Raw genomic sequence first — 25,876 nt, forward strand, 5'->3', positions numbered from 1 at the left:
ACATGGGTTTTTCAACAGGAACTCTGTTTCCCAAGGAGGTTCCCATATTACAGCCAGGTGATCAATTAGTGAGTGCAGTTTAGTTAAAATGGATTCAGTGTGCTTGGAAATACTCTGTCACCTATTTCTTCTACACAGTTACAGTCCCTTGTAACTGGCAGAGTTCAGGTACCATGGTGAAAAACATCACTGCAAAAACCTACGGCAGTGTGTTTTGTGACCATTGATAGAATTAATTTTGTCGATGAAGCTGTAGAAGATACAGTTCCGCAGTTTGGTCCCCTGCTCACACACCAAATACCTTGTTTTAACAGTTGTCTACTAGCTATATCAATGAACCTGGAAATCATAGCTGATAAATTTCATCGTTGAGTTCATGGCACTGTGCTTTGTTACACCCACGGAAGGTGATGGATGTTTCAAAATATCTACAAGTAAAAGAAACTGGAAATATCTTCCCTTTTTCTAGCTCTCCCCTCCCTCCACACACACACACCCCCCTCCTTTTTTTTTTTCTTTTTTTTTTTGCTATACAATGCAAACCAAATCTTTTACCTCAGTAGAGCTTTTGCCTAGGGCACACTAATGCTATATCACCTGTGAATATACAATAGCCATGTCAGTCTCCCACTGCAGACAGCTCAGTGGTACAGGAGGTAGTTTCATCAAATATGCAGAAGATACATCCTCAAGTTATTACCTACCTGCTTAAGAGAACACAGTGTCTTTGAGACTGCTAAGCATAGAAGAATGGCATTACTACTGCCAGTGAGACTGTAGAAGGTACTGTACAGCAGTTCCTGTGTTTGAACCTGGTGAGTTCCATAAAACATTTGTTTAACAAGAAACAAAGCTATGCAGATTTCCTTTTTGCTGTTGAACTGTATGGTAGCAACAGAAAAGCTTTTTCATAGTGGCACTTATCACTTTTCATAAAGACGAATATAATTAGTTTCCATACACTTGCAACCTGAGTAACTCATTGCTACGGCACATCTTACACAGACCTCACTGGGAGATGCCACACAAGAGCTTCAGGTGGTGTGACACGCAGCTACCTGTCTACATGCAGAATTAGCTTCAGAAGGAACATGTTGTTGCCAGTCCTTGGCTGACAACATCACTTCTGTACTTCTTTCTGTGAGAAATCAAGGTGTTGACTTTAACTTATAAAGCTCTCAGTCTCACCCATTTAGGAAAGCATTTTCCTCTTGATGTAATGCTGCTGGAACTAAGAGCAACTGCAGAGCTTCAGCAACCGATATCAGATATCATAAGACATCCTAGGCAAAGAGCCCTGCATCCTGAATCACAATTTTACCTGTGAGCTCACAAAATATTTATTATTTGTCAACAGGTAGAGCACAAGGAAATACCCAGCTTTCCTTGTGTATTTGCCTTAACAACAGGGTAAATCCATGTTACGCAAGCACGGAAAAGAGAATCTTTTTGTAGATAAATTTTTAGAAGATATCTTTGGGTTAAATGGTATTTTGTGCACTCTGGAGACTTATAACTGTGCATTTAATAAACTAAAATGAGCAAACTAAATAAAAAAGTAATCATTTTTAACTGCATTTAAGTCTTCAGATGTCTTGTCAGTAAATAGAATTAACCCAGTGTTCCCTCCCTACCTCCCAATTACAATTAAAACCAGCACATTGCCATATTTAATCTTCAATAATTTCTTAACTTCACAAGGAAAGACTTGTCCAAGAAGTTGAAATTATTAAATGTCAACAACGAAAGAAGCTAGCTATGCCAAAGGATCCACACGTATACATATCACTTGTGTTGGCTTATTCTGCTAGTATTCTCCCAGGAAACAGCAGGAAACCCTTTGACCAGCCCAAAGAGACTCAGAAGATTCCCTCCTTGTTGCCAAATGACTGCAACTACTGTACTGAAGAATGACAAAGCATCTGCCTCATATTCTTAAAGAGTGTGCTTATCTTTTATTGAACAAAATCTGAATGCCCCAATCAACTATGAAAGAAAAATATGTGGCCTCACCAGCTTCCAGAAGCAGCTCTTCTCAAGCCGTTCAGATATTTCTGTCTTCAGACAAAGATAAAACCATTAAAAAAATAAAGTGGCCAATAGCTCACATTGGAACAAAATTTTAAGAGCTCCAGGAATTTTAGTCAATGTGTGGACAGTGGTTCGCTTGGACTGTAGTATCTAATAAGTGTAATCCAGAGAAGAACTTTTTATAAGGGCATGTAGTAACAGGACAAGGGGTAATGGCTTTAAGCTGAAACAGGGTAGATTTGCATTTGATATTAGGAAGAAATTCTTCATTGTGATGGTAGTGAGGCACTGGAACAGGTTTACCAGAGAAGTTGTGGCTGCCCCATCCCTGACAGTGTTCAAGGCCAGGATGGGGCTTTGAGCATCCTGGTCTACTGGAAGGTGTCCCTGCCCATGGCAGTGGGGAGACAGAGTTGATTCCAGTTCTAACCATTCTATGATTCCATGAGTAACAGCTATCAGTCAAACTGTGGAGACCAGCACGCTATCATAATACAGGTACATACACACTCAATCACATCCAGTCACATACATGCCTCGCTAAGAAGAAAAGTCTTCAAGTGTAATAAAAAGGACTCAGCGGAATTACCTAAATCATGGAAAGTACAGCGGTTTTGAAAACCTTGGGACCTTTTCAAACCACCACGTGGAGGCAAGTCCAGCTCTATATCTACCAAGGTCCACTTCTGTTCAGTACATTTGTTTACTTATTATCCAGATTGATGCATGAAACAGACAACCATGGCTCTCTTTTTTTTAGGATCATCCATTGTTGGATCATTTTTCACTGCAGCCAAAGGGCCTGTTTGAACTTCCTGACTGTTCATCACACATAATTTGGAGTATTTAACATTATGTCATGAAAATTGCCCACTGCTTCCCACTGTGTAAACCTATGGGAGCTCTATCTTTAAACTAATTTTACTTAAAGTATTCCACTGAATACCATGACTGTTTCAGTATAATCAGTGCAGCAGTAATGTAATTAATCTCAAAATTGCTTCGGGGAGTACATGGCATCTCAGTTGCTTGTCGTAACAATCTAAATTAGCGTATTACCAAAAGATGCTGGGGGACAGTTCATTTTAGGTAAATGCTGTCAGGGTATACATCCTTTCTATTTCTAAAGCTGAAATTAAAACTATCATCATAGTTCCCCTTTTGAAATCCAAATGAGTATGTTTTGAGGTGAGGAAAATATAATTAAATTTCATGTGGTATTCCTACAGATGCAGTTTTGCATTTTATAATAATTAAATTTGTTTGAATAAAAATTCATTTTTTATTTAGAAATGAAAAACCGGTTTGTCTCAAAGCATGCTATTGTATCAGAACAATTCCCTTTTGTCACTGAAACTTCACAGACGGCTGCTTTTTTCTTAAGCAAAAAATTATTCTTGCTGGTTTCCTTTTTGTACACCCATCCTTTTAATTGTTCTATTTAGAGATCTTTTGACCGGGCATGCAACTCCTTTAAGGTACAGCATATCTCAGAGGTGAACTTTAAAGAGTTAAATTTAAAAGAGATTCCAATAATAATAGTGATTGATGATTATGATTCTATGATTCTATAATAAATTGCAGAGAATAGCTGATGCAGATGCCTGGAATCCCATACTTCATGTTTTTTAACCCCATCCCCTCTTCTCAGGAACTAAATCAAACATCAAATGAAATGAAAAACACTACCCTAATATAAAGGTTATGAAAGGTGATGAAAGGAGGAAATTGAGGCCAGTTCAGACTGTTATTCCCCATGGTGCCACAACACAAATACAGGAAGTGTTTTCAGTTTGCTGAAAAAAATCAATGAAGTAAATTTTTATTGTTTCAGGGCTAAAGATTAATATTTCAACTGCAGATAAGGGAAGAGAGTAAGACTCTTGGTAGGCAAAGAGTTGAAAGCATTTCTCCTGCTCAACGAATATACTCCCCAATCTTAAAATCACAAGACTGCACATTTGTCAACAGTCTGAAAGAGAGTCAGATACTTCAATTAGATGTTGTATTTTTTCAGTGATGATCCAAAGCAGAACACAGAACAATCCAGACAGATTATCACCTAATCTGCTCTTTTAATATATATAAGAAATCAAAATCTAAGTAAAACAAGCACTGAATAATTAAAGAAATGCATAACAGTAAGGGCCTGATTTTAATTTGCATAATTTTTCCCTTAATAGTGCCTAATTAAGACATCAGCTTAAAAAAAAAAAAAATCCAACAGAACTCTAAGATTTTCCGCACTGAATTACCGTTAAGGACTTTTAATGGATGTCTTAATTAGACTTTGTTATTCATGGAAATTTTACACAAATTAAAATCAGGTCCTGCATGCAACATTCCCAGCTGAGTCTCAGAAAAAATGCTATATGGGACTGAAAGACTTTTAATCCATGCACAGATAGCAATTTGTATTCTAAAGCTAACATACTCCATTTTCACTTTTTGGTTTAATTTGCATTAATATTACAACCAACAAAAAACACACAGTTGGGATTTCTCCCTTCAAAGTAAATTTTGATTTTACGGACATGCCTTTTCTTTTTCTTTTTTTTTTTTTAATATGCAAATAGTCATGTAGCTGGACAAGAGCTACGGCCCATGGGGACACTAACCACAGTGACCTTTTGGACATCTCAGAGGAGCTGTACCTGTTATTCAACATAGAAAGTTTGATTCAGTCTCAAGTTTTATTGCTGTTTTGCCCAAAACACATGCTGAAAGGACAGTCATCATTGGTGAAAAACAAAAGAAATGAAAGCACAAAACAAAATACTGTCACGGCAACCCTATGTCTTACCCCTGATAAGGCAGTCCTTCCAAAGGAAGATAACTCTTCAGAATGCAACAATCTGACCATTTCAAAAAAAATGCTAAAGCACAAGCTACAGGGCTCCACAAAAGCCTTTTGGACAAGGCATCAAAAATAAATAACAGCCTAAGCAGCAAAGATTACATCTGGAAATATTCCAAATATTGACAGACCAAGTCTTAACTGCAGTTTATCCTACAGCGCGGATCACATGCTAATGCTATGCGCTGATGCTGTCATGGAAAGCAGTTTTACAGACAGTCCTTCACAAGCTACTTTGCTGATGAAAACCATGTTAATTTCCTATATAAGACACAAGTCTGGATTGATGTAGCAGCCCATTACTGCATGTTCTTTATAAAAGCAAGTAAAAACAATTTTGTGGGTCTGTGCTGTACAGTATTGTCTTCGGATCTGTGCAAAGAAATGTCAGGTGCCTACAAAACAGGGCAAGCATTACCTTGCCAGAGTTTATCTTCACTGTCAGTCTATGTATGTACCTGCATGCCCATGCATGTGCATGTGTATGCATGTGTGTATCAGCACACTCCTTGCTCTGTTCTGCAGCAGAAGCTTTGTCTCTGGCAGCCATGCAGGGCCACAGAGGTGCCCAGCCTGCAAGATGAGTGAGGGACTAGGACTTGCCCAGTTAGTGCTGCTGGATCATTCAGCACAAGTAATTTTCTGACACAACAAGACTGTTCTGCCAGAGGAACACTGAGTGGATATGCACCTTTATTCAACCATGCTGAACAAGAAGTTGCTGGATGGCTTATATGCCAGACCCCAGCTTGCTCTGAGACCAGAACTAGTGAGACACTGGCCTAGATGCCCTGGAAGACATACATTCCTCATAGGATTTCTTTTGGAGGGTTCACATCATTTTACAGTACCTGGCTAGTCTGCGGGCTGGACGGGTCGTAAGAAGGTACATAATTCTTCAGAGTATCCTGAGGATTCAGGTGGGGAGGATATCTGATCGTTGGATGAGAGAAGTAGCTAGATGGGGCAGGAGGGAGAATAGCTTGTGCTGGAAATGGCAATGGTGAAGGTGGAGGTGGAGTTCTAGTTGAGATGACTGGAGAAGATAAAATAAAATTAAAATTACTTCGCATCTTGTTTCTTCTAAAATTCTTCACCTCTGTGTTACAGCAAGAAAAATAAAAAGTCAGTTATAAATCAGTTCACCACATTTGTGCTTCATGGCATCTTTGCAGAAAAACTTAACATGTCCCTTCCTTACATCATCCCAGGCAATGCAAAACGCTACTGTTTTTAAAATTCATAAATAGTGTATCTTGGTTCAATTTTGTGGGTTATGCCATCAAATATTTTCATTTTTTTCTTTGGTAATCATTTTCCAGCACAAAAGATATTTCAATTATACATTTTTCCCATCTACAGCACAAATAAACAAAAATATTTTACTCAGTAAGTAAAACCTACATTTTATCCACAGCACTCCAACAGAGGAGAGAAAAGTCACCAAGTCCTAAGAAACAGTTAGTGATTCCTCGCTTCATTGGGCTCTTTCTGCCTCTTATGGGGACAGTGTAATAACTACTCAACAATAATACCAGCAATACTAGCTGACCTTTGTTGAAAATGCTAATGAATATTAAACTTCAGGGCCTGGGAAACCAATCCATCCAATAAAAATAACACTGACAAACAAAAAAGTTTCTACCCTATACTTTTTTTTTATCGTTCTCTTTCTTCCCAGCCCCTACAAACACACATTTCTCTACCTACAGACTATATGTAATGTCTCAACCACCAGCAATGTTTTCTCAATGAAAGATATATGCAGCATGTCCTGCTGCTGCCCAGTCGCCCACCTGGAAGTGGAGAGTGTTCTTCTGTCACACTGCACAACAGCACAAGCACATCAAAACTGCTCTTCTGTACCACCTTTCATACCTTTGGGTTTGTTTTGGTTTGATTTTTTTCTCAGTTTAATTTTCAAATGACTTGCTATTTTTGAGCTGGGACCAAATCATAGTTTTCCCAAGAAAAATCAACAATAAGAATGTTCCAAAATTGCTGTACCCAGTAATCAAAACCCTGCAAATCTCAAAATCATTACTCACTGACATAACAGAAGAGGCTACATGGTAGAAATCAGGTTTTCTAGCAAGTAAATATCTCATCTATAAATTAGGTTATGACCACCACTCAAACACATATATCTAAAAATGATACACTAAATCAAATATAAAGACCTACTCATAAGGATAGGGCCAAAAATAATTACAGAAACTTCTTTTGTGACCAGTCCATTTTAATCACAGCCCCACCAGTTCATTTTAATCATAAAACATTAGTTACTGCTCTGACATGTGGGAGCTCTGCAAAGCAAACATAAGTGAACAGATATCTATCCCTTCCATTTCACCCATCATCTCTGATGTGCTTGAGTATTTGCTAACAGTGGACACCTTACAGAGACCAGAATGATTGCAGGCTCAAACTAAGCAGATGTTAAGGGGAAAATAGTCCATACAAAGGAACTGTGTAAACAAGTTCTTAAATCAGTCTTACTCCTCTAGTCACCCATCTTTAATCAAGAAATTATTCCCTTTATATTCAGTTTATATGGAGATGGGATGAGCTGGTGAGGGGAGACTTTTGAGGAGCATGGTCTCATCTGAAAACTCAGGATCACTTTACCTCTAAAATTAAACAGACCATGATGCTGGAATTTTCTTGTCATTCCTGATAAATCCTCAGGATAACACGCATTCCGTCACATTTCAAGTGTCACCTTCACACTTTAAGTGAAGTTTTACTATGGATTTACTATGGAGTTTACCATGGAGCCGACAAGGAGAGGTGCCATGCTTGACCTCGTGCTCACCAACAGGGAAGGGCTCGTTGGAAATGTGACGCTCCAGGGCAGCCTTGGATGCAGCGATCATGAGATGCTCGAATTTGAGATCCTCAGGACAGTAAGAAGAGCGTGCAGCAACCTCACTACCCTGGACTTCAAAAGAGCAGACTTTGGCCTCTTCAGGAACCTGCTTTGGAAGGTTCCATGGAATACATGGGATATATGTCTCTAGACATATCAAGGATGAGGCGGTCATTAAGAGCAGCCAACATGGCTTTACCAAGGGGAAGTCATGTTTGACCAACCTTATAGCCTTCTATGAGCAAGTAACTAGGTGGATGGATGATGGTAGAGTGGTAGATGTGGTTTTTCTTGATTTCAGTAAGGCATTTGATACTGTCTCCCACAGCATCCTCATATATAAGCTAAGGAAGTGTGGGCTTGATGATCAGGTAGTGAGGTGGATCAAGAACTGGTTGGAAGGAAGAAGGCAGAGAGCTGTGGTCAATGGGGCAGAATCTAGCTGGAGGTCTGTGACTAGTGGAGTCCCTCAGGGGTCAGTGCTGGGACCAGTGCTGTTTAATATTTTCATCAACGACCTGGATGAGGGAACTGAGTGTACCCTCAGCAAGTTTGCTGATGATACTAAACTGGGAGGAGTGGCTGACACACCAGAGGGCTGTGTTGCCATTCAGTGAGACCTGGACAGGCTGGAGAGTTGGGCGGAGAGGAACTTGATGAAATTCAACAAGGGCAAGTGTAGAGTCTTGCATCTGGGGAAGAACAACCCCATGTACCAGTACAGGTTGGGGGCTGACCTGCTGGACAGTAGTGAAGGGGAAAGGGACCTGGGGGTCCTGGTGGATAGGAGGATGACCATGAGCCAACAATGTGCCCTTGTGGCTAAGAAGGCCAATGGCATCCTAGGGTGCATTAGAAAGGGTGTGGTTAGTAGGTCAAGAGAGGTTCTCCTCCCCCTCTACTCTGCCTTGGTGAGGCCACATCTGGATTATTGTGTCCAGTTCTGGGCCCCACAGTTCAAGAAGGACAGGGACCTGCTGGAGAGAGTCCAGCGCAGAGCTACATAGATGACTAAGGGAATGGAGCATCTCCCTTATGAGGAGAGGCTGAGGGAGCTGGGACTCTTTAGCTTGGAGAAGAGGAGACTGAGGGGTGACCTCATCAATGTTTACAAATATGTAAAGGGTGAGTGTCAGGATGATGGAGCTAGGTTTTTTTCAGTGATGTCCAGTGATAGGACAAGGGGCAGTGGGTGTAAACTGGAGCATAGGAGGTTTCATGTGAACATCAGGAAAAATTTCTTTACTGTGAGAGTGACAGAGCACTGGAACAGGTTGCCCAGGGGGATTGTGGAGCCTCCTACGTTGGAGATATTCAAGGCCCGCCTGGACAAGTTTCTGTGTGATGTACTCTAGGTTACCCTGCTCTTGCAGGAGGGTTGAACTAGATGATCTTTTGAGGTCTCTTCCAACCCTTAGGATGCTGTGATTCAGTGATTCTGTGATACAGCCCTAGAGGGCAGAGGGGCCCAAAACTGTTGGTTGATATTCAAGTATCACCTGCTGCAAGCTCAGGAGTGTTGCATCCCAACCAGAAGGAAGTGCAGCAGGAGGGCCAGGAGACCTCCTTGGATGGATAAGGAGCTCCTGAGGAAAATTCAATTGAAAAAAGAGGCTTATAGTAAGTGGAAGCAAGGACAGGTGGAATGGGAAGAGTACAAGGATGTTGTCTGAGAAGCTAGGGACCAGGTTAGGAAAGCTAAGGCTCAGTTAGAATTAAACTTGGCTAGAGGTATTAAAGAAAACAGGAAGGGATTCTACAGGTACATAGCAAATAAAAAACAGACTAGGGAGAATGTAGGCCCCCTCAGGAAGCTCTCGGAAGAAGTGGCTACCCTGGATTTGGAGAAGGCTGAGGTTCGGAATGACTTCTTTGCCTCGGTCTTCACTGGCAAAGGCTCTGACCAAATCACCCAAGTCTTGGAAGGCAGATGCAGGGACTGTGAGAATGAAGACCTTGCGCCCACTGTAGGAGAGGAACTGGTTCGAGACCATCTTAAAAATCTGAACGTGCACAAGTCCATGGGTCCTGATGAGATCCATCCGTGGGTCCTAAAGGAGCTGGCAAATGAAGTTGCGAAGCCACTGGCCATCATATTTGAGAAATCATGGCAGTCAGGTGAAGTTCCCGACGACTGGAAAAAGGGAAATATAACCCCCATTTTCAAGAAGGGGAAAATGGATGACCCGGGGAATTACAGACCAGTCAGTCTCACCTCTGCGCCTGGCAAAATCTTGGAGCAGATTCTCCTGGAAGGCATGCTAAGGCACATGAAAATCAACAAGGTGCTTGGTGACAGCCAACATGGCTTCACTAAGAGGAAATCCTGCCTGACCAGTTTGTTGGCTTCTATGATGAGGCTACAGAACTGATGGACAAGGGCACAGCAGTTGATGTCATCTACCTGGACTTGTGTAAAGCTTTCGACACTGTCCCACAGGACATCCTTATCTCTAAATTGGAGAGACATCAATTTGATGGATGGACCACTCGGTGGATAAAGAACTGGCTGGATGGCCGCACACAAAGAGTTATGATCAATGGCTCAATGTCCAGCTGGAGACCAGTAACAAGTGGTGTCCCTCAGGGATCAGTGTTGGGACCGGTCTTGTTCAACATCTTTGTCAGTGACATGGACAGTGGGATTGAGTGTGCCCTCAGCAAGTTTGGCAATGACACCAAGCTGTGTGGTTCGGTTGATACACTGGAGGGAAGGAATGCCATCCAGAGGGACCTTGACACACTTGTGAGGTGGGCTGATGCCAACCTCATGAAGTTTAACCATGACAAGTGCAAGGTCCTACACCTGGGTCGGAGCAATCCCAGGCACAGCTACAGGTTGGGCAGAGAAGAGATTCAGAGCAGCCCTGCGGAGAAAGACTTGGGGGTGTTGGTTGATGAGAAAATGAACATGGGCCGACTTCAGTGTGCCCTCGCAGCCCAGAAAGCCAACCGTATCCTGGGCTGCATCAAAAGGAGCGTGACCAGCAGGTCGAAGGAGGTGATCCTGCCCCTCTACTCTGCTCTTCTGAGACCTCACCTGGAGTATTGTGTGCAGTTCTGGTGTCCTCAACATAAAAAGGACATGGAACTGTTGGAACAAGTCCAGAGAAGGGCCACAAGGACTGGAGCACCTCCCGTATGAAGACAGGCTGAGGAAGTTGGGGCTGTTCAGCCTGGAGAAGAGAAGGATGCGTGCAGACCTCATAGCAGCCTTCCAGTACCTGAAGGGGGCCTATAGGGATGCTGGAGAGGGACTCTTCATTAGGGACTGTAGTGACAGGACAAGGGGTAACGGGTTAAAACTTAAACAGGGGAAGTTTAGATTGGATATAAGAAGGAAATTCTTTCCTGTTAGGGTGGTGAGGCACTGGAATGGGTTGCCCAGGGAGGTTGTGAATGCTCCTTCCCTGGCAGTGTTCAAGGCCAGGTGGGATGAGGCCTTGGGTGATATGATTTAGCATAAAGTGTCCCTGCCCACGGCAGGAGGGTTGGAACTAGATGATCTTAAGCTCCTTTCCAACCCTAACGATTCTATGATTCTATGAGTTCAGAAAACAGATGTTGGAAAATATCTACCAGGACTGTGCTTCTTTAGACAGAGCATTCAGAAGAAGCACTGGTATTTCCTTGTGTCACATAGTGAGCATGGTTGTGACTTCTCTTTCTGTATTAAATCCTACCTATTCTGGTATTTAAATACAACAGGCATAGCAGCATTAATAAAAAAGGATGTAGGCAGAAAGAGAAAACACAGGGAGGATTTTTCCTCTGTCAGCTTCTTCATGCAGTCTACAGCTCATTTTATTCACTGGTTAATCCTAAATCCTCTCCAGCGACTTGAAGCAGTCAGACTACCTGAACTGAGCTTAATGAGCATTCTTGCAAGTATATTCCGACTTCTTCCACCTCTACTCTTATCAGTATTGTAAGCAGAACTAAATCTCTAAGAAAGTCTGCAAAAATGCACCAAATCTGATTGTAAGAAAGCATAACAGACCAAAATAATAGGGAGGTATTTCTTTCTCCTCCATAACCCTCACCACTGTGTGCAACTCCTGGAATTCCTGGATGGTGATGTTGGGGAAAAGTGCTCAGTCTCGGTGAAGAATCCTGGGGAGAAGTAGGACTAAACAAAGGCTTTTCAGGTTTCTTCATTGTAGGAGAAGACATATCTGCAACAGAAAAAACGGAACAGTGACGTTAGCTTAGAAGCCTGTCTCAGAATGCATCATTTTATAAACCAAAGATTTATTTTTTTTTTCACTGTTCTTGCATAAATATTATTTGGTAAACCAGCTCCCGTATGACCAATAAACTAATTTTAAACTATTGATTTCAAACTTGAGAATGAATAATAATCCCATAACTGGTCTTCATTCTGCAAAACAGAAACGACATTCCTTTCATTCCAGATAAGCCAAACAGTAAAGAAACGCATGTCTTCAGAACCTCCCTAGGCACTTCTCAGCTCCCCAGAACATCACCAAATCATCTGCTCCTTCAACAGCCACATAATCTTTATTGCATTTTTTTAATGGAACACCTACATTCAGGTGTGTAGGGTAACTGCCATACACATGCTGGTTTATGGTATTTATTACTTTGTTATTTCAAACCCATCCCTTGCCCTTCCCAAAACCATAATGAAACTATGTAACTTCCCTAAGAATAAAGGCTACTTCAGCTTCTCTATTACACCTTTTCCCATGTCTCAACTAGGGTATTCCTACTGTTCCTCCTAGTTTCCCAATCAAAAAAATCTCTTTAGAGTTCATTGTGTAAAGATAACACACCAGTAGCGACAAATGTATGATTCCTACCATACAGGTTTACTGATATTGCATAAAGCAAAAGTTCTGGATTATTCCTGAAAGTTTAAACTAATTACGTAACATTTGTTGGACATTGCACCAAATGATTTCAAAGTATAATATTTTATGGGATACCCATCAATATCCTAAGTGGGTTCCATTTCAAATCAACATGACCAAATTCATGTTTAAAGCAAAGGTAATTTCTTAAGTACTTTACTGGACTGGGGCCATGTTGCAGCTGACTTTCCTACACAGACTATGTCAGCCCTTGAAGTGATTTTGACGCTTTTAATATTAGAACACTATATTGTGCTTTTCTGAGTGGACGTACAATCATCTTGGAAGGCAAAGACAGGCCTGCAAAATGTAAGCACCTTACTGAGACCAAATTGGAACAGTGCTTTCTGAACTGGATGGACATTAAGAGTGGGTTTTCATCATAAAGCCATACTTGTAGCAGTAACAATCAAATCAAGAGACCACTTGCCTGCTCTGCCCCATCCTGTTATCAAGCCCTGCACAGGCACAGGCACCAGACCCAAAACAGACACTGCCAGTGTCCCTCCGTCATAGCCCTGCAACTGCCCTGCTCCCCTCTGGTCCTCACTATAAGTCTGCTGATTTTCCAGAATCAAGGTTCACTTTTTCAAGAAGGCTGCTGAGAAAGGCTTTTATTCAACAGAACATTAAGCAAGAGCAAGGAATTGCTTTACAATACAGCAATTCAGTACTATTTCAGCTTTAACAGATGTAGCAAAGGTTAGTGCATGCTTTTTATTATTCTGACATGTTGCAATTTTATATTGTTATCAAAAACACTTAATGCTGACAGAGCCACCTCTAGCTCTCTCAGAAAAATTTGGTAAATAAATTGCTGAGAAAGAAAAGAGAGCAATATTTTGTTTCTTTGAATTTATCTGCGAGTAGCAAAGAAAAAGCTGCCAAATGGTTAGTTTTGTTGAATGCATTCTACCAAGCTAAGACAAAATTTTTTAAATTGTAAGACTGGGGTTTTTAATTGATTTTTGCACAGACAAACAATGATAGGATGGCATATTGATTCTGGAATGACTTTCAAATATTTCAGTATGTTTAATTTTCTTCTGAAATGACAGCCCTAGCTTCTTCATGTAAGGTCCTAGTTCAATCAAAGCAAGAAAACTCTCACACCTCCACAACAGATGTAAGGTTTTATAAAAGCCTGGGACAAAATTAACCATTGTCTTTATACTGTGGTTCTGTGCATGCACAGTGTCTGTTTCTGCAGAAACACTTCAGTGTTACAGCTGAAGAAAAAAAAAGAAAGAAAAAGATAAGTATGTCTAACAGCTTGTGGACACAGCCTCCCACTACAGCACTGTGGTCTTCAGCAGTTGTCACAGAACTTAATTAGTGACCAAATAGCTTGTTGACCCTACCACATATAGGCAATGACAAAAGAGAGAATGTACAGTTTAACTTTACTTCAAGCTAGAAATACTGTGCTTAAGTCTCCCTAAGGGAAATCTTTTCCTTATGTAAAGCTCATATTCAACAAAAGAATTCATGAAAGAAAGAGCTGCTACCTCCTGAAGGTCTGCAGGCATCAGCAGCTCTGATTTTTGGAATGCAACAGGGATTTAATTTGTTTGGTGACTCTTACTTCATTAAATAAGCAAAAGTTGTTTTGTTTTTCAAAATATTTTAGTTGCTCGAAAGAAGTATGCTATATGAAGAGCAATGTAATCAGATTATCCATTAACCCACCAGTGGCATCACTAATTGGAAAAGAATCTACTCAAAAGGAGTTTGGGGAGTATGATAACCCCCACATTTGCTTTAAAAATGCGGAACTTATTCCTGCTCCTACTTTATGGAAGTAAAAATTGTAGTTAGTGTGTAGGAAATGGACAGCATAAATTATGAAGCAAATGCAATTTGCTTCTCATATAGAAGACTTTCAAGGCGAATGCAACTGGTAGTCAGGAATAGAAAATTCATCCCTGCCATAAAATACTTGTAACCCACCTAAACAGCAACTTTAATATATATTACGCAGCACACTAAAATTAAATACTTTCAGAAGTCTTGTTATTCATAACATAGGCAACTGCAAAGAATAATGGCTGAAGTACAGGCAGCAGATTCTTTGTTAAAACAACACACTTTGCATTGAGAAGTAATTCAGATAGCCCCGTCTCCCCACAGCCTCCGCGCCTCTCCCCATGTGTGCGTGGCCATCATAACGGAGCATTCATGCTCCTGTCACTGCTAAATGACAGATGCAGCCGACGGGAGACAGAACAATAACTATTTGTATACGTTAGGAAGAAAGGCTGCAGCCGTATCTTTCTTGCCCAAGAGACTAGGCTTAGAGCGTTAACAGAAAAACACACAAGTTACATTTCTTTGGAGAGCTACCAGTTACAAAACCAAAAAGTGGAAAAAAGGAAACAAATGCAACACACTTTTTCACTGCCTATAATTTTGCTCACAAGAAACAGTGCCTTTAAATAAAGCAGAATGTGTTAAAGTGGCAGTGAGACCTCATACGATTTTAATAGTAGTTTCTATATAATAGAAAGCACACATTTTTCTCATTTTAAAACATGTTACTTTTTCCACATCAGGAGAAATAGTCTAGTAGGCTACATAGAGCTTAGTTGTATACTGATAATTACGTAATGAGTGACAAATAGAGGTCACAAAAACAGGCCATTTGCTCTCAAGTCTGTGTGAAAGTTTCAGGAATGAGATTCCGATTCTTATTACTTTGAGAATGAAAATAAAACTGCTTTAAGTTTTATTTATTTTAAATCTTCTGGAAAAAATGCTAAGTACAGATGAAAAGCAGAAAGATGCCAAAAGCACTTAGACGAAATTATCAGAAGGTCAGTGTTGATCAGACACTGTGTCCTCTCCTGCTGACAATTTTCTTCAAATGTGGGAAAAGGCTTTGTTTTTTCTTTAAATTCACAGTGCTGCTCCAGAACACTCTTGCCTGTATCTGTATTCTCATATTACTGTGCAGATACAGTATGCATGCACCCAAACAGGTGGCATGATATACATTTTAAAGCATCACATAAAAGAAAAAAGGGTTTATGCAAATAAAAAGAGTTAGATCATCTGCCTACATAGCAAGATAGAAGAGCTGCTGTGAAGCATAGCGCATGTAACCTGTTCATCAGCAGCTTGCACAAATGGTGCTCCAGATGTATAGCTGTTTAAGACAGCCCAAGGCAACAATTTTGATCAATTCTAATGTGATAAAATGCTGCAGGGAAAGTGTGCAGAAATGTGTTTACATCAGCCTTTAATTAAACTGTTGTTCACTTTCAAAGAACCTTAGGAAACACTAATGAGACACGAGTTTTGGCAATTTCCTTATCAAAGCAAAGACCCTCTTCTTCAGCCTGAAGCAGCTTGTCATCCAGGCAGCTCCCTGGATGAATGTCACCTTGGCACACCACTCAGCAAGCCACCTGTTAGCAGAACTTGGCTAGAATCGAGCAGTGATCCAGGGCAAGTTCAAACATCCACCTGCCTGCTTCTGGACACCTGATCTGCTTTCCTCCTCACCACCGTAACATGGCAGCTTCTCTTCCTTGCTCATGAGACATGCTTATGAGCAGAGTAAGAAGAAATTATAGACACATATTAAATCTTTTAATGCAGTTATTTACCTCTTCTTATTAGTATGTTTTTTATTACTTAGTTTAACAAGTTTATCTTTACAAGGTGTGCTGCTGCAGACAACAATCTGTAAAGATTCATTCACAAGTCACTAGTGTAGCCTCACCTCCAAGATAAAACAACATTCAGCTTACTGTATATATAACCTCTGTGAAAGCAGGAAAGCTATGGAGCCATAGCACCACCAGCAATCTGTAAGAGGCATCTTCATGTTACAGTTTTAAATAATCAGGTCTTTTCCCAGAAACAGAACCTAGTGTAACCTGGTGGGAGGATACACTACATACATCACATCCCTCTGTGCCTCACTTTCCACTGCCTCTAACAGAGCTGATGGGTATGCTTCTGTGAAGCACATGTGAAAACTTAAGTAAAACTTTAAATTCACATTGGATAGCTGTATGATGATGATGAATTGTGACAAATACCACTGTGCTCAGGAGAAACAGTTTTGTTCTACACCTCTGCATGTGACGAATGAGCAGAGCCACCCTGCACAGGCAGAGCCAGCAAACTAATTTTCAGATGTGTTCAGTCCAATTTCCTTCACCCATGTAAGCATCCTGTATTTCTCAGCTGTAGGTCTTAATAAGGCACCTAACACTGAACATTGACAGCTGTGTGCCTCTAAAGCACAACACCTCTCATTTGTAAGAAAAAGGCTTTGCTCTATCTGTCCTAAAGACTTGGCTGGATGGAAAACCAGCAATCCTGAAAATCAAAACATTTTAATTCATTTATCTTCTTCACAAAAAATAAATGGTGGCATATTTTTGTGAATATATAGGAGAGAAAAATGTGCCTGAACAGCCTGGTGTTTGAGATACTTGATGCCTAGAATAGAGAAAATCTTGCTAGAATTTCTGTTCAGTATCAGGCAGAGATCAGGCTTTGCATCTAGCAAAAGTGAACATCCTAACAGGGGAACTAGATTACAATTTCTCCCAATGCCATTTTCAGTGCTGCAAGCTGGTGAGCAAAATACTACCTTACAATTCAGCAGAACAAGAGTAAATTTATTACAGTAACGGCTTACTTATTTCCTTGATCATTCTCTGCTAATCTTTTCCAATAAATTTCACTATTTTCTTTTGCATTGCTCCATAACCATTAGTATATAAAAGAGAAGAAAGTGATGCAAGAACTTTCAAAGTGAAATGTGAGAGTCAGAAACCCTTTAGATGGAGTAAACATGTCGTTCTTCTCATCCTTTCCCACATGCAAACTTCCAGAATACTGTATGTTACTGCCAACAGCTACATTCTGAGGGAGGTGTTAACTTCGATGTTTGGCTTTTTTCCTCAACAGAAAGTGATTTCGACAAAACATAGAGGGATTGTATTTACCTGCCTTTATATTTCCCACCATACTGGAGGTGAAGATGAAGTGGGGGGTTGTAAAATCCAGGCAAGTCTGTACAAACAAGTTCTAGGATGCTTTTTGTTGCTCTCTGTGACTAACTGTAAAAAGTTGTACAACAGAATTTCTTCATTGCATTGCTGATTATCCTTCTTCTTATCATCAGAAAGCAAAACAACTCATACAGTTTCTGTTAAAATTATATACACTAGCTTTTGAAAAGTATAATTCTAATGCATGGTTATTTAAGTTAGGGTAATTGAGAACTCTTTTTTTCAAATTTTTCAGTTTTAACAAAAAGCAGTTTATAAAACAGGAGAAGAGGAAAGATATGATGGTCAGATTGGAGCATTAATATTGAATATGTACATAGCAAAACTAACCATATCCTAAAGTAATTTCAAAAAACATTTAACTGTAAAACAGGACATACACCCCTAATCCCATAACAGTTGTTTGACAGTGTCATATGACATGTAGTAACCACCTACTGAAGAGATTATTCCTATTTAAATTTACATCTATTCCCATTAAGATTAGGCTGAAACTATGGCATGTTATTCTGCAAGAATAGTGGGCAGCAGCAACTCTTCATTCTCATCCTTCAAACCCACCTTGCCACTCCCCACGAGAAAGTAACAATAAGTCTCTCAGGAAAGGTTCATAATCGGCATGAGATGGCATAAAGCTTTCCAGCCTTCCTAACCTGACGTGCTTCATACCAGAAGCACTGTCCAGGTGGGAGATGCCCAAGACACAGGTGCCACCACACAGAGGCCATGGAGAGGTGGACTGTTGCTGCTGGAGGGAGGTGAGAACGTCTCCATCAGCCCTGCAGTGACCCAGGGGGCCAGCAGGAAGAGTGACAGGTTTCCCCTATTCAGCCTCTCCTCCCTCCCTTCTTCCCACAACTTGAGAATCAGTTTATCTAAGCACCTCTGTACCTGCACAGCCCATCAGATGTCATATGGGAAGTACTTAGGAGTAACTCAGAGCTCAGTGGGGTAGCTACCTTTTAAACATGGAACAGGCACTCCAAGTAATAAGGCTGCCTTAAGAAACAGAGATAAAAAGTATGAGACCAAAACCACAGTATTGCTGCTACAAAGAATGTACTACAACAAACATATATACTGCCATTAAAAAAAACGTATGAGGCCCCCAGGTACTCTGAACTGTTATAAATAACCCTTAAGCAGCTACAGTGTACTTTAGGTACTCGACTACCTTTTTATTTAACTTTACACTTCAGAAACAGACTGGGCCATTTCGTTATCTATGAATCATTGTTAAGAGATGTGATTCCAGTAGACAGCTGTGAGCATTTTGGGAGACTGTGAGAAAATCTAATTAAAAGCCAAGCAAATTATAAAGACTTTAAGTACATTTCAGTCATTTATTAGATTATCCTACAGAAGGTCATCCAAACACAAGGTAAAATGCCCAGCTATAACACCTCATTAATGCTGAGAATCCAAAGACCTTGGCCAGAAAATGAAATCAATATTGCAACCTTAACTGCAAAAGTCAGAAAAGTATTCCCAGTTTCTAATGCAGTAAGATTAAAAGAGGCATTTGAGAGAAAAATAAATGAAGGGAAGTTGTTGATTTAGAAGCATTTAGGTTATGGCATCTCCTTTTTATTACTATTATAGTCTCTACTGGTAACAGTTTAGGATGGTTTAATAGATGTTCTATATTAATTGTAGATCCATCTAGGGAATGGTTTTGAACTGAGATAAAATCATTAACTCACACTGAAATATACTACTCTGACCAAGCTTGATACAGTTCATATGAACACAGTGAAAAAGAGTAATTAAGAACCTTTTCAAATGTATCTATATATACAGCACAGAAACAAAGAATCTATCAATGAAGACAAAAAGGACAGGTGCCTAAAAAAAAATACAGTATGTGGGCTAAATTTATTTTTTCCATCTCATGGATGTACCACAGATGTACTGGGGAAAAATGTCAGAGCAGGCATCTATGATGCATGATGTACTATATACCTATACTTTTGGAACTGATGATATTCTGCACCACATAGGTCAGGTCATATAGAATGATACTTATCTTACAATTTCTAATAGATGCTGATCAGTTTCAATTATACTAACGAAATCTCTTATTTAGGAACACTGGAATAGGACAATTACGTGTAATAGCTCCTGAGCCAAATCTTGAATTAAGACATGCATTTTACCACCGATTTCAATCATAAGACATTTTGCATCACTGTCAAGGTAACAGGATGTTGCCTAGTATATAGCTCACCACAGAATAAGTGCTATGCATACAAGACAAATATCCATTTGCACTTACATCTTTCACTGAGGTACATAAGAGAGGCATATGCTAGCCCTTAGTGTATTCAAGTCACTAATCACACATGGAAAACATTAAGTAATAAGCCTTGCCACAATATACGAGTCAAAATAAAAGACAAAGAACCTATAATGAGATTTTTTTACAGTTACTTTATTGAGAAAATAACAGCCATTTCCAGGAACGCAAAAAAGCAAACCTTTTTGAATGCTTCTTGCTGCATCTCCTACTGTATTTGTCTTTCTGTCTCTATTTCTAAACATTTTATTACTCTTCATTCATTCAGAAACTGAAGTGTACATGGGCTGAAGGACAAGTCTGCTCTGCCCAGAGTAGAAACTTCCTCTTCTGCTACTCTGAATATTTGAAGATAATCATGAACAAGTTGAAAATTGGTCTAAAGCTATTCTAAACACAGAAAATCAGATATAATCTCTGTTGCTTTATTTTTTGAGTCAATATGAACGTAACATCATTCTCACCCAGTAATGGAGGATGTAAATTATTTTGATGTACAAGCAACTTAAGATAATGTTTTTAATAATGTTCATGAATTTTTTTCTTCTTTCTCTACCTTTTTAATTAAATAAGCATTTGAAAGCTCCTTCCCCTATTTTTCTATACCTAGTGCCTTTCCACTTCTAAAGATAAGAAAGCAATTTTAATCTTGATGGAAATAATCTTTAACTTATTTTATGTGCTAGGAGTTTTTCTTGTAAAATTGCCACTATGGAAACAAAAAGTAAACCAATTCACTATTGATTTTAAATTTAACTATCATGGTAGAACTGCCAATTTTTCACGAGCAGGCACGATGCCTATTCACTGAACACTGTCAATGGCTTGTTCTGCAAACAGGAAGAAAGAGGAGAACTCAACTTCCAGCCTTTTAGACAACTCTTCCTTTCTAATGCTATTGTTTGTTATTGTTTGATGCCACTTTTAGTAGCCAAGGGGCTAAGAGAAGCCATGACTAAGAATTATTTCTGGAAATACACTCTGAAAAGTTATTCTTGATAAAAAGTACCCCTTAATTTATGAATATTAAGTTAAAAATTCTTACCAAGTGGCAGTATTTGACTACTGTGCACACATTATACTAGTTAGAAAATTCAAATAGATCCATAAGGTATGCATGGATATATGTGTATATATATATATGTGTGTGTATATGTGTATACATTGACTGAAGAGTATTTTGAAATATTAGAAAATACAAAGGCAGATGTAACAGAAGTTACTAACAAGACATATATTGCTTTAAAACATGCTTTGACATACAAGGATTTTGAGAACTCAGACTGAGTCAAAAACACAGAAACGCATTTAACAGACGTTCGTCAAGGTAAAACTTTGCAAGAAGAATTCATCTGTTAGATGGAGACTATGAGTTTCTAAAGCATTACCCTTCAGAAGAAACACTGGGAGCTGGAAAAATTCCTGAACTCTGTCCCACACAGGCCACCAAAAAGCCAAGGTGATCTGTTACTGTTCTCAACTCCTGCACCACATTAACTACTTCCTCTTTTAGTTCCCTCACTTCAGAAATAAGAACATCCATCTTTGACAGTTGATGAGAAGAAGGCCCAAGAAGGAAAGAGCCATCGGGAAGGACCCCAATGGGGAAGGAATGTCCAGTGGGTGGGGAGAGAGAAAAAGGGGACAAGTGTCCAGATGAGGGGTATCCAACAAAGGGGGTCGGGACCTGAGAAGTGGAGGGTCCAACAGCTGCTGGCCAATCAACAGGTGAAGGCGGTCCAGCTGTTTCAGTTTTAATGGTATGCTGGCATCTTGATTCTTGACTGTTGGCAGAGGTGGGTGAGGTGTAAGAGAGTGAGCATGATGAAGAAACTGTAAAATTAAAATTCACTTCATTGTATATTGACATTCAGTATTTCCAGACACCTGACTACTACAGAAATCCACATGAATCTTTCCACTTTTATCATGACCAGCGTGCATTTTATTTATTTATAACATACACAGTGTTATAACAGATCTCAAGGACAAATACTGAAACAGTATACAATTATGTTAAATCACTTTGTCAAGCTAGCCTTTAGAAAAGAAGCCATAGGTTCCCACAATGTGATCTGTTCCTCTGTTATTCCTGATTCCTTATGAGTTAAGGAAAAAGTATTGACTTACTTACCAGTTAATAAAACAAGATGTTCTCCAACAGTTCTCAGCCTACTAGATTCTCCCTATTTTTTATTCACTGCGCTACTCATTATTTTCATTATATTATTAATAGCTTTCTCTTCTAAATGGGAAAGATAATTTTTTTTTTTTTTTACTGTACAAAATTTCTAAAACACCTACCAAATTTACTCATGGAGCAACTTCCATCTGTTTCAAGAAGTATTACTATACTACTGCAGAAACAGGTTTTTTTAATAGAGAAAAATATAAAGAATCCAGTAACAGCAATCTGGAAAAAGGAAGACTGCAAGAGGTTTACAGCAAACTACTATTTAAATCTAAATATATTTCCAGTTGGTAGAAATGTAAGATGTGATACAGATATTATTGAAATTATTACAACATTCAACTGGAAAAACTGAGGTACAAGAGAGAACAAGTAACTTCCACAGAGTCTGGCAACAAACACAAAAATTGAACTGCTAATTGTCATCTTAGGGCTCTATTTTTAAGTAATGCACCAGTCTTTTCACTTTCTTAGGATTTGGGATTTTGGGGGGATGATTAGTTACTTGGAAAGCTAATGGTCGAAAGAAGGTTTGGGAGTAATCTTTGTCGTTATAAACCTGCCTATTTGCTCTGCAGGAAGACCTCACACCTGCTTAAAAATACATGCAAATAGACTTTTAGTTTGGTTATGCAAATAGAGTTTAAGTATTTTAACATAGCAAAAGTAACGGCACAAACTACAGAATCTTCCCACAGTGACTGAATATATGTAAACTCAAAAACAACACTGCAAATCCACAGTACTATCTTTTTTAATCTGTTTTTAAGTTATTATACATACTCTTTTGGTTACATATATTTTTAGAGTAGTTACAAACTTTTGCAAGTCAATGAAGTAAACCTTCAGTGCAGCATCATAGCTTCCAGGCTTTTCTTCCATAAGGATTTATCATCTGACTTCAATAAATACTAATAAAAGTTATTTATAATACTAATTTTGGTTAATTAGAGGGGGTTTTATATTTTTCTATCAGAACAGTAACATGCATAACAATACTACAGCACTGGATCATGAATCCACTGCTTATAACCCTTTATAGATTGGTTTTGACCAACTTTATGCCACCTAAAGTTCCTACTTTTCAGATACACTCACTTATTTCTGCCCAGAATTATATATTTAAATATCTTCCAACTTCACTACATACATCTTCCAACTCCACTAAAATAGACTATAAAACACAACATCTGGAAATTTTGTCAAGTTTTGGAAGTGGTACAAGAAGAAGAAGGTAGATAACAGCACAAGGACTAAGTCTGGAGGTTTAAAACTGAAAGTGTCGTGTGCAGAAGATTTTGTTGGAACAGGGCTAGATTTCTTTTTCTTAGTTTCGCAAATGCAGATCCTGGCTAAACTACAAGTACTCCTGTAGTCATGTTCCTGCCCCTCATAATGCATGCTTGCAAAGTAGAGAAGCTGTAGAAGCTATGAGGATTACAACAGAGTCACTCATAGAAAATCACTCCTTTCCTGATGTCTGCTTACCTACTAAACTACATGATATTTATTTTCCACAGCAGTGAAAGTTTGATCTAACCTGTACCACCCCACTGCAAATTTTTATTTCTCACATTTTTAATCTGTTTTTTGTGAGACACCACCTGGAATACCGTGTTCAGTTCTGGAGTCCCAAACATAAGAAGGAGCTGCTAGAGTGAGTCCAGAGGAGGACCACAAAGATGCTCAGAGGGATGGAACACCTCTCCTGTGAAAGCCTGAAGGTAGGCTGAAAGAGTTGGGCTTGCTCAGCCTGAAGGCTCAGGGGAGACCTCAGAGCAGCTTCTAGTGCCTAATGAGGGATGATGAGAAATCTGGAGAAGGACTTTTTACAAGGGCATGTAGTGATAGGACAGGGGGGAGAATGGCTTTAAACTGAAAGAAGGAAAATTTAGACTAGACATGAGGAAGAAGTTCTTCACTGTGAGGGTGGTGAGGCACTGGAACAGGTTGCCCAGAGAAGCTGTGGATGCCCCACCCCTGGCAGTGTCCAAGGATGGGTTGGCCAGTGCTTGGAGCAATCTGTCTAGTGGAACGTGTGCCTGCCTGTTGCGGTGGGGTTGGATCTAAATGATTTTTAAGGACACTTCCAACCAAAACCATTCTGTGTTACCCAGTAATTTTTACCTAATTCATTCTATCAAAATGGTGAAATGCCCCCTAGACATCTATGAAACTCTTAACTACTTTATTCCAACCTGTTTCAGCTATCATTGTTTTACTGTGACTATCACCAGTTCCAAACTACCACTGTCATCTCATTTTTGCTACTTTAGAAATGTAGCTAAATAAAGACACGAAAAGCCTTCATGACAACAGAATCTTTCAAAACCATGTAAATTTCTATTTCAATGAAAATACATTAAAAATTAAGTATAAAAATACAGTAAACTTAGGTATGCAGATGAAGAAACTAGATCTAGTACAGGTCAGAAGTTAGTCTTGTTCTGTCAGGTTCAAAACAATGAAACTGAAATCAATATTGCCATATCTTAATATTAATCCTATTTCTGATTTTCTTTCTCTTAGAAAAGTTAAAATTGCATCAGATTGAAAGTGAAAGTGAGTGTTTACTTAACAATAAACATGATACCTCTGCACATTCTCATTTGTGGATACTGTGAAATGATTCATATTTCTGGTGCTGATGACCTTTGGAAACTGCATGGAAAAATAGTGGCTACTGGGACTACATGAACATCCCCTGGTGACACTGGATGAGCACAAATGTGAACCCAGATGGTTTCTTTTTTTTCATTTATGCCTAACCTAATATGACACACAAATCTCCATGCTTGAGAGGGAATTAGTACCACTGAGTTCTCTGGCATAGAAAACCAACTCCAAACTTTTATTTCTATTATCTTTGTGTTTGCAGGCATAGGGAAACAGAACATAGGTTTTCACAAATACCCTATCTTGGTAAGACTTCTGTATCCAAAACAAGCTTTCCACAGATACATGCTAATATGAAGATAAGTATCTAACAAACTAGCAGCAGAACAAATATGCCAGGAGCTGCCAAATACCCCTTCCCAGTGAGGCCAGGTATAAAGGACAAGCACTGCGCCCACTACCTCACAGTGTTTCCACAGCAGCAGGGTAACCTCAGAAAGTGAATGCAGCCAAAGTAAAGCTTATGCTTCCCCCAGTGTAATGGTTTTCAGACCATACAATGGTCTATCTGTCCCTCTGCAGAAATGGAAGAACATCTTAAGGACAGAAAAATGAGATCTGAGATCCCTCATAGTGTCTTAAAGATAAACTCTCTGCCAGGGCTCTGCAGCTCCTACAGTTCACTCAGAACAAAGGGACTTCATTTCACAAGTGGGGACATGTGGTGACCACTTTACAGAGGAACTATGGGCTGTTTTCCCCACAGCTGCAAAAAATACTTAACTTGAAAAGCACAAATATTGAGGTACAAGCCTGTCTTTTAGGAAAAGTCCTAATAAAGTGTCAGTTAAGAGTCATGGAGTGAAATATTTCACACAAGCGGGAAGATTCTGGCTGTTAGAACTGCTATTTTGCTGTTCGTAAGTTTGGGTATGCAAAACCACAGGCAAGTTTGGGTTTTTATTTTAAATTCAACAGTCAATGCAAACAGACAGAAACAAAAAAATATTAGGGCCTCCGTAACAAAAACACAAAAGAAACAGTGAAGGAAAGACTAGTAACGTTGTGTGAGAGGAATAGCCTAATGATGAGAACACAGGCCAACCATAAGC

The 25,876-nt window shown here is 39.5% G+C and overlaps 1 protein-coding gene across 15 annotated transcripts in view; it reads right to left on the reverse strand.

Moving 5' to 3' along the window:
• Positions 1-25,876, reverse strand: part of NFIB (nuclear factor I B) — a 167,242-nt gene that overhangs the window by 25,085 nt on the left and 116,281 nt on the right. For 9 of the 15 annotated variants that reach the window (XM_057406263.1, XM_057406262.1, XM_057406270.1 and 6 more), the window contains exons 7-8: positions 11,801-11,932; positions 5,740-5,987 (exon numbers count right to left, since the gene is read on the reverse strand). In XM_057406263.1, coding sequence (XP_057262246.1) covers positions 5,740-5,987; positions 11,801-11,932 — 380 coding nt within the window. Of the gene's footprint in view, positions 1-5,739; positions 5,988-11,800; positions 11,933-21,084; positions 21,791-25,876 lie in introns of those variants that run through there. The other 6 variants (XM_057406267.1, XM_057406268.1, XM_057406265.1 and 3 more) reach the window with 2 other exon arrangements.

This window comes from Pezoporus wallicus, unplaced genomic scaffold, assembly GCF_028554395.1.
Source record: "Pezoporus wallicus isolate ANWC-B61680 ecotype Strahan unplaced genomic scaffold, APGP_CSIRO_Pwel_v1 contig_2132, whole genome shotgun sequence".
Lineage (NCBI taxonomy): Eukaryota > Metazoa > Chordata > Aves > Psittaciformes > Psittacidae > Pezoporus > Pezoporus wallicus.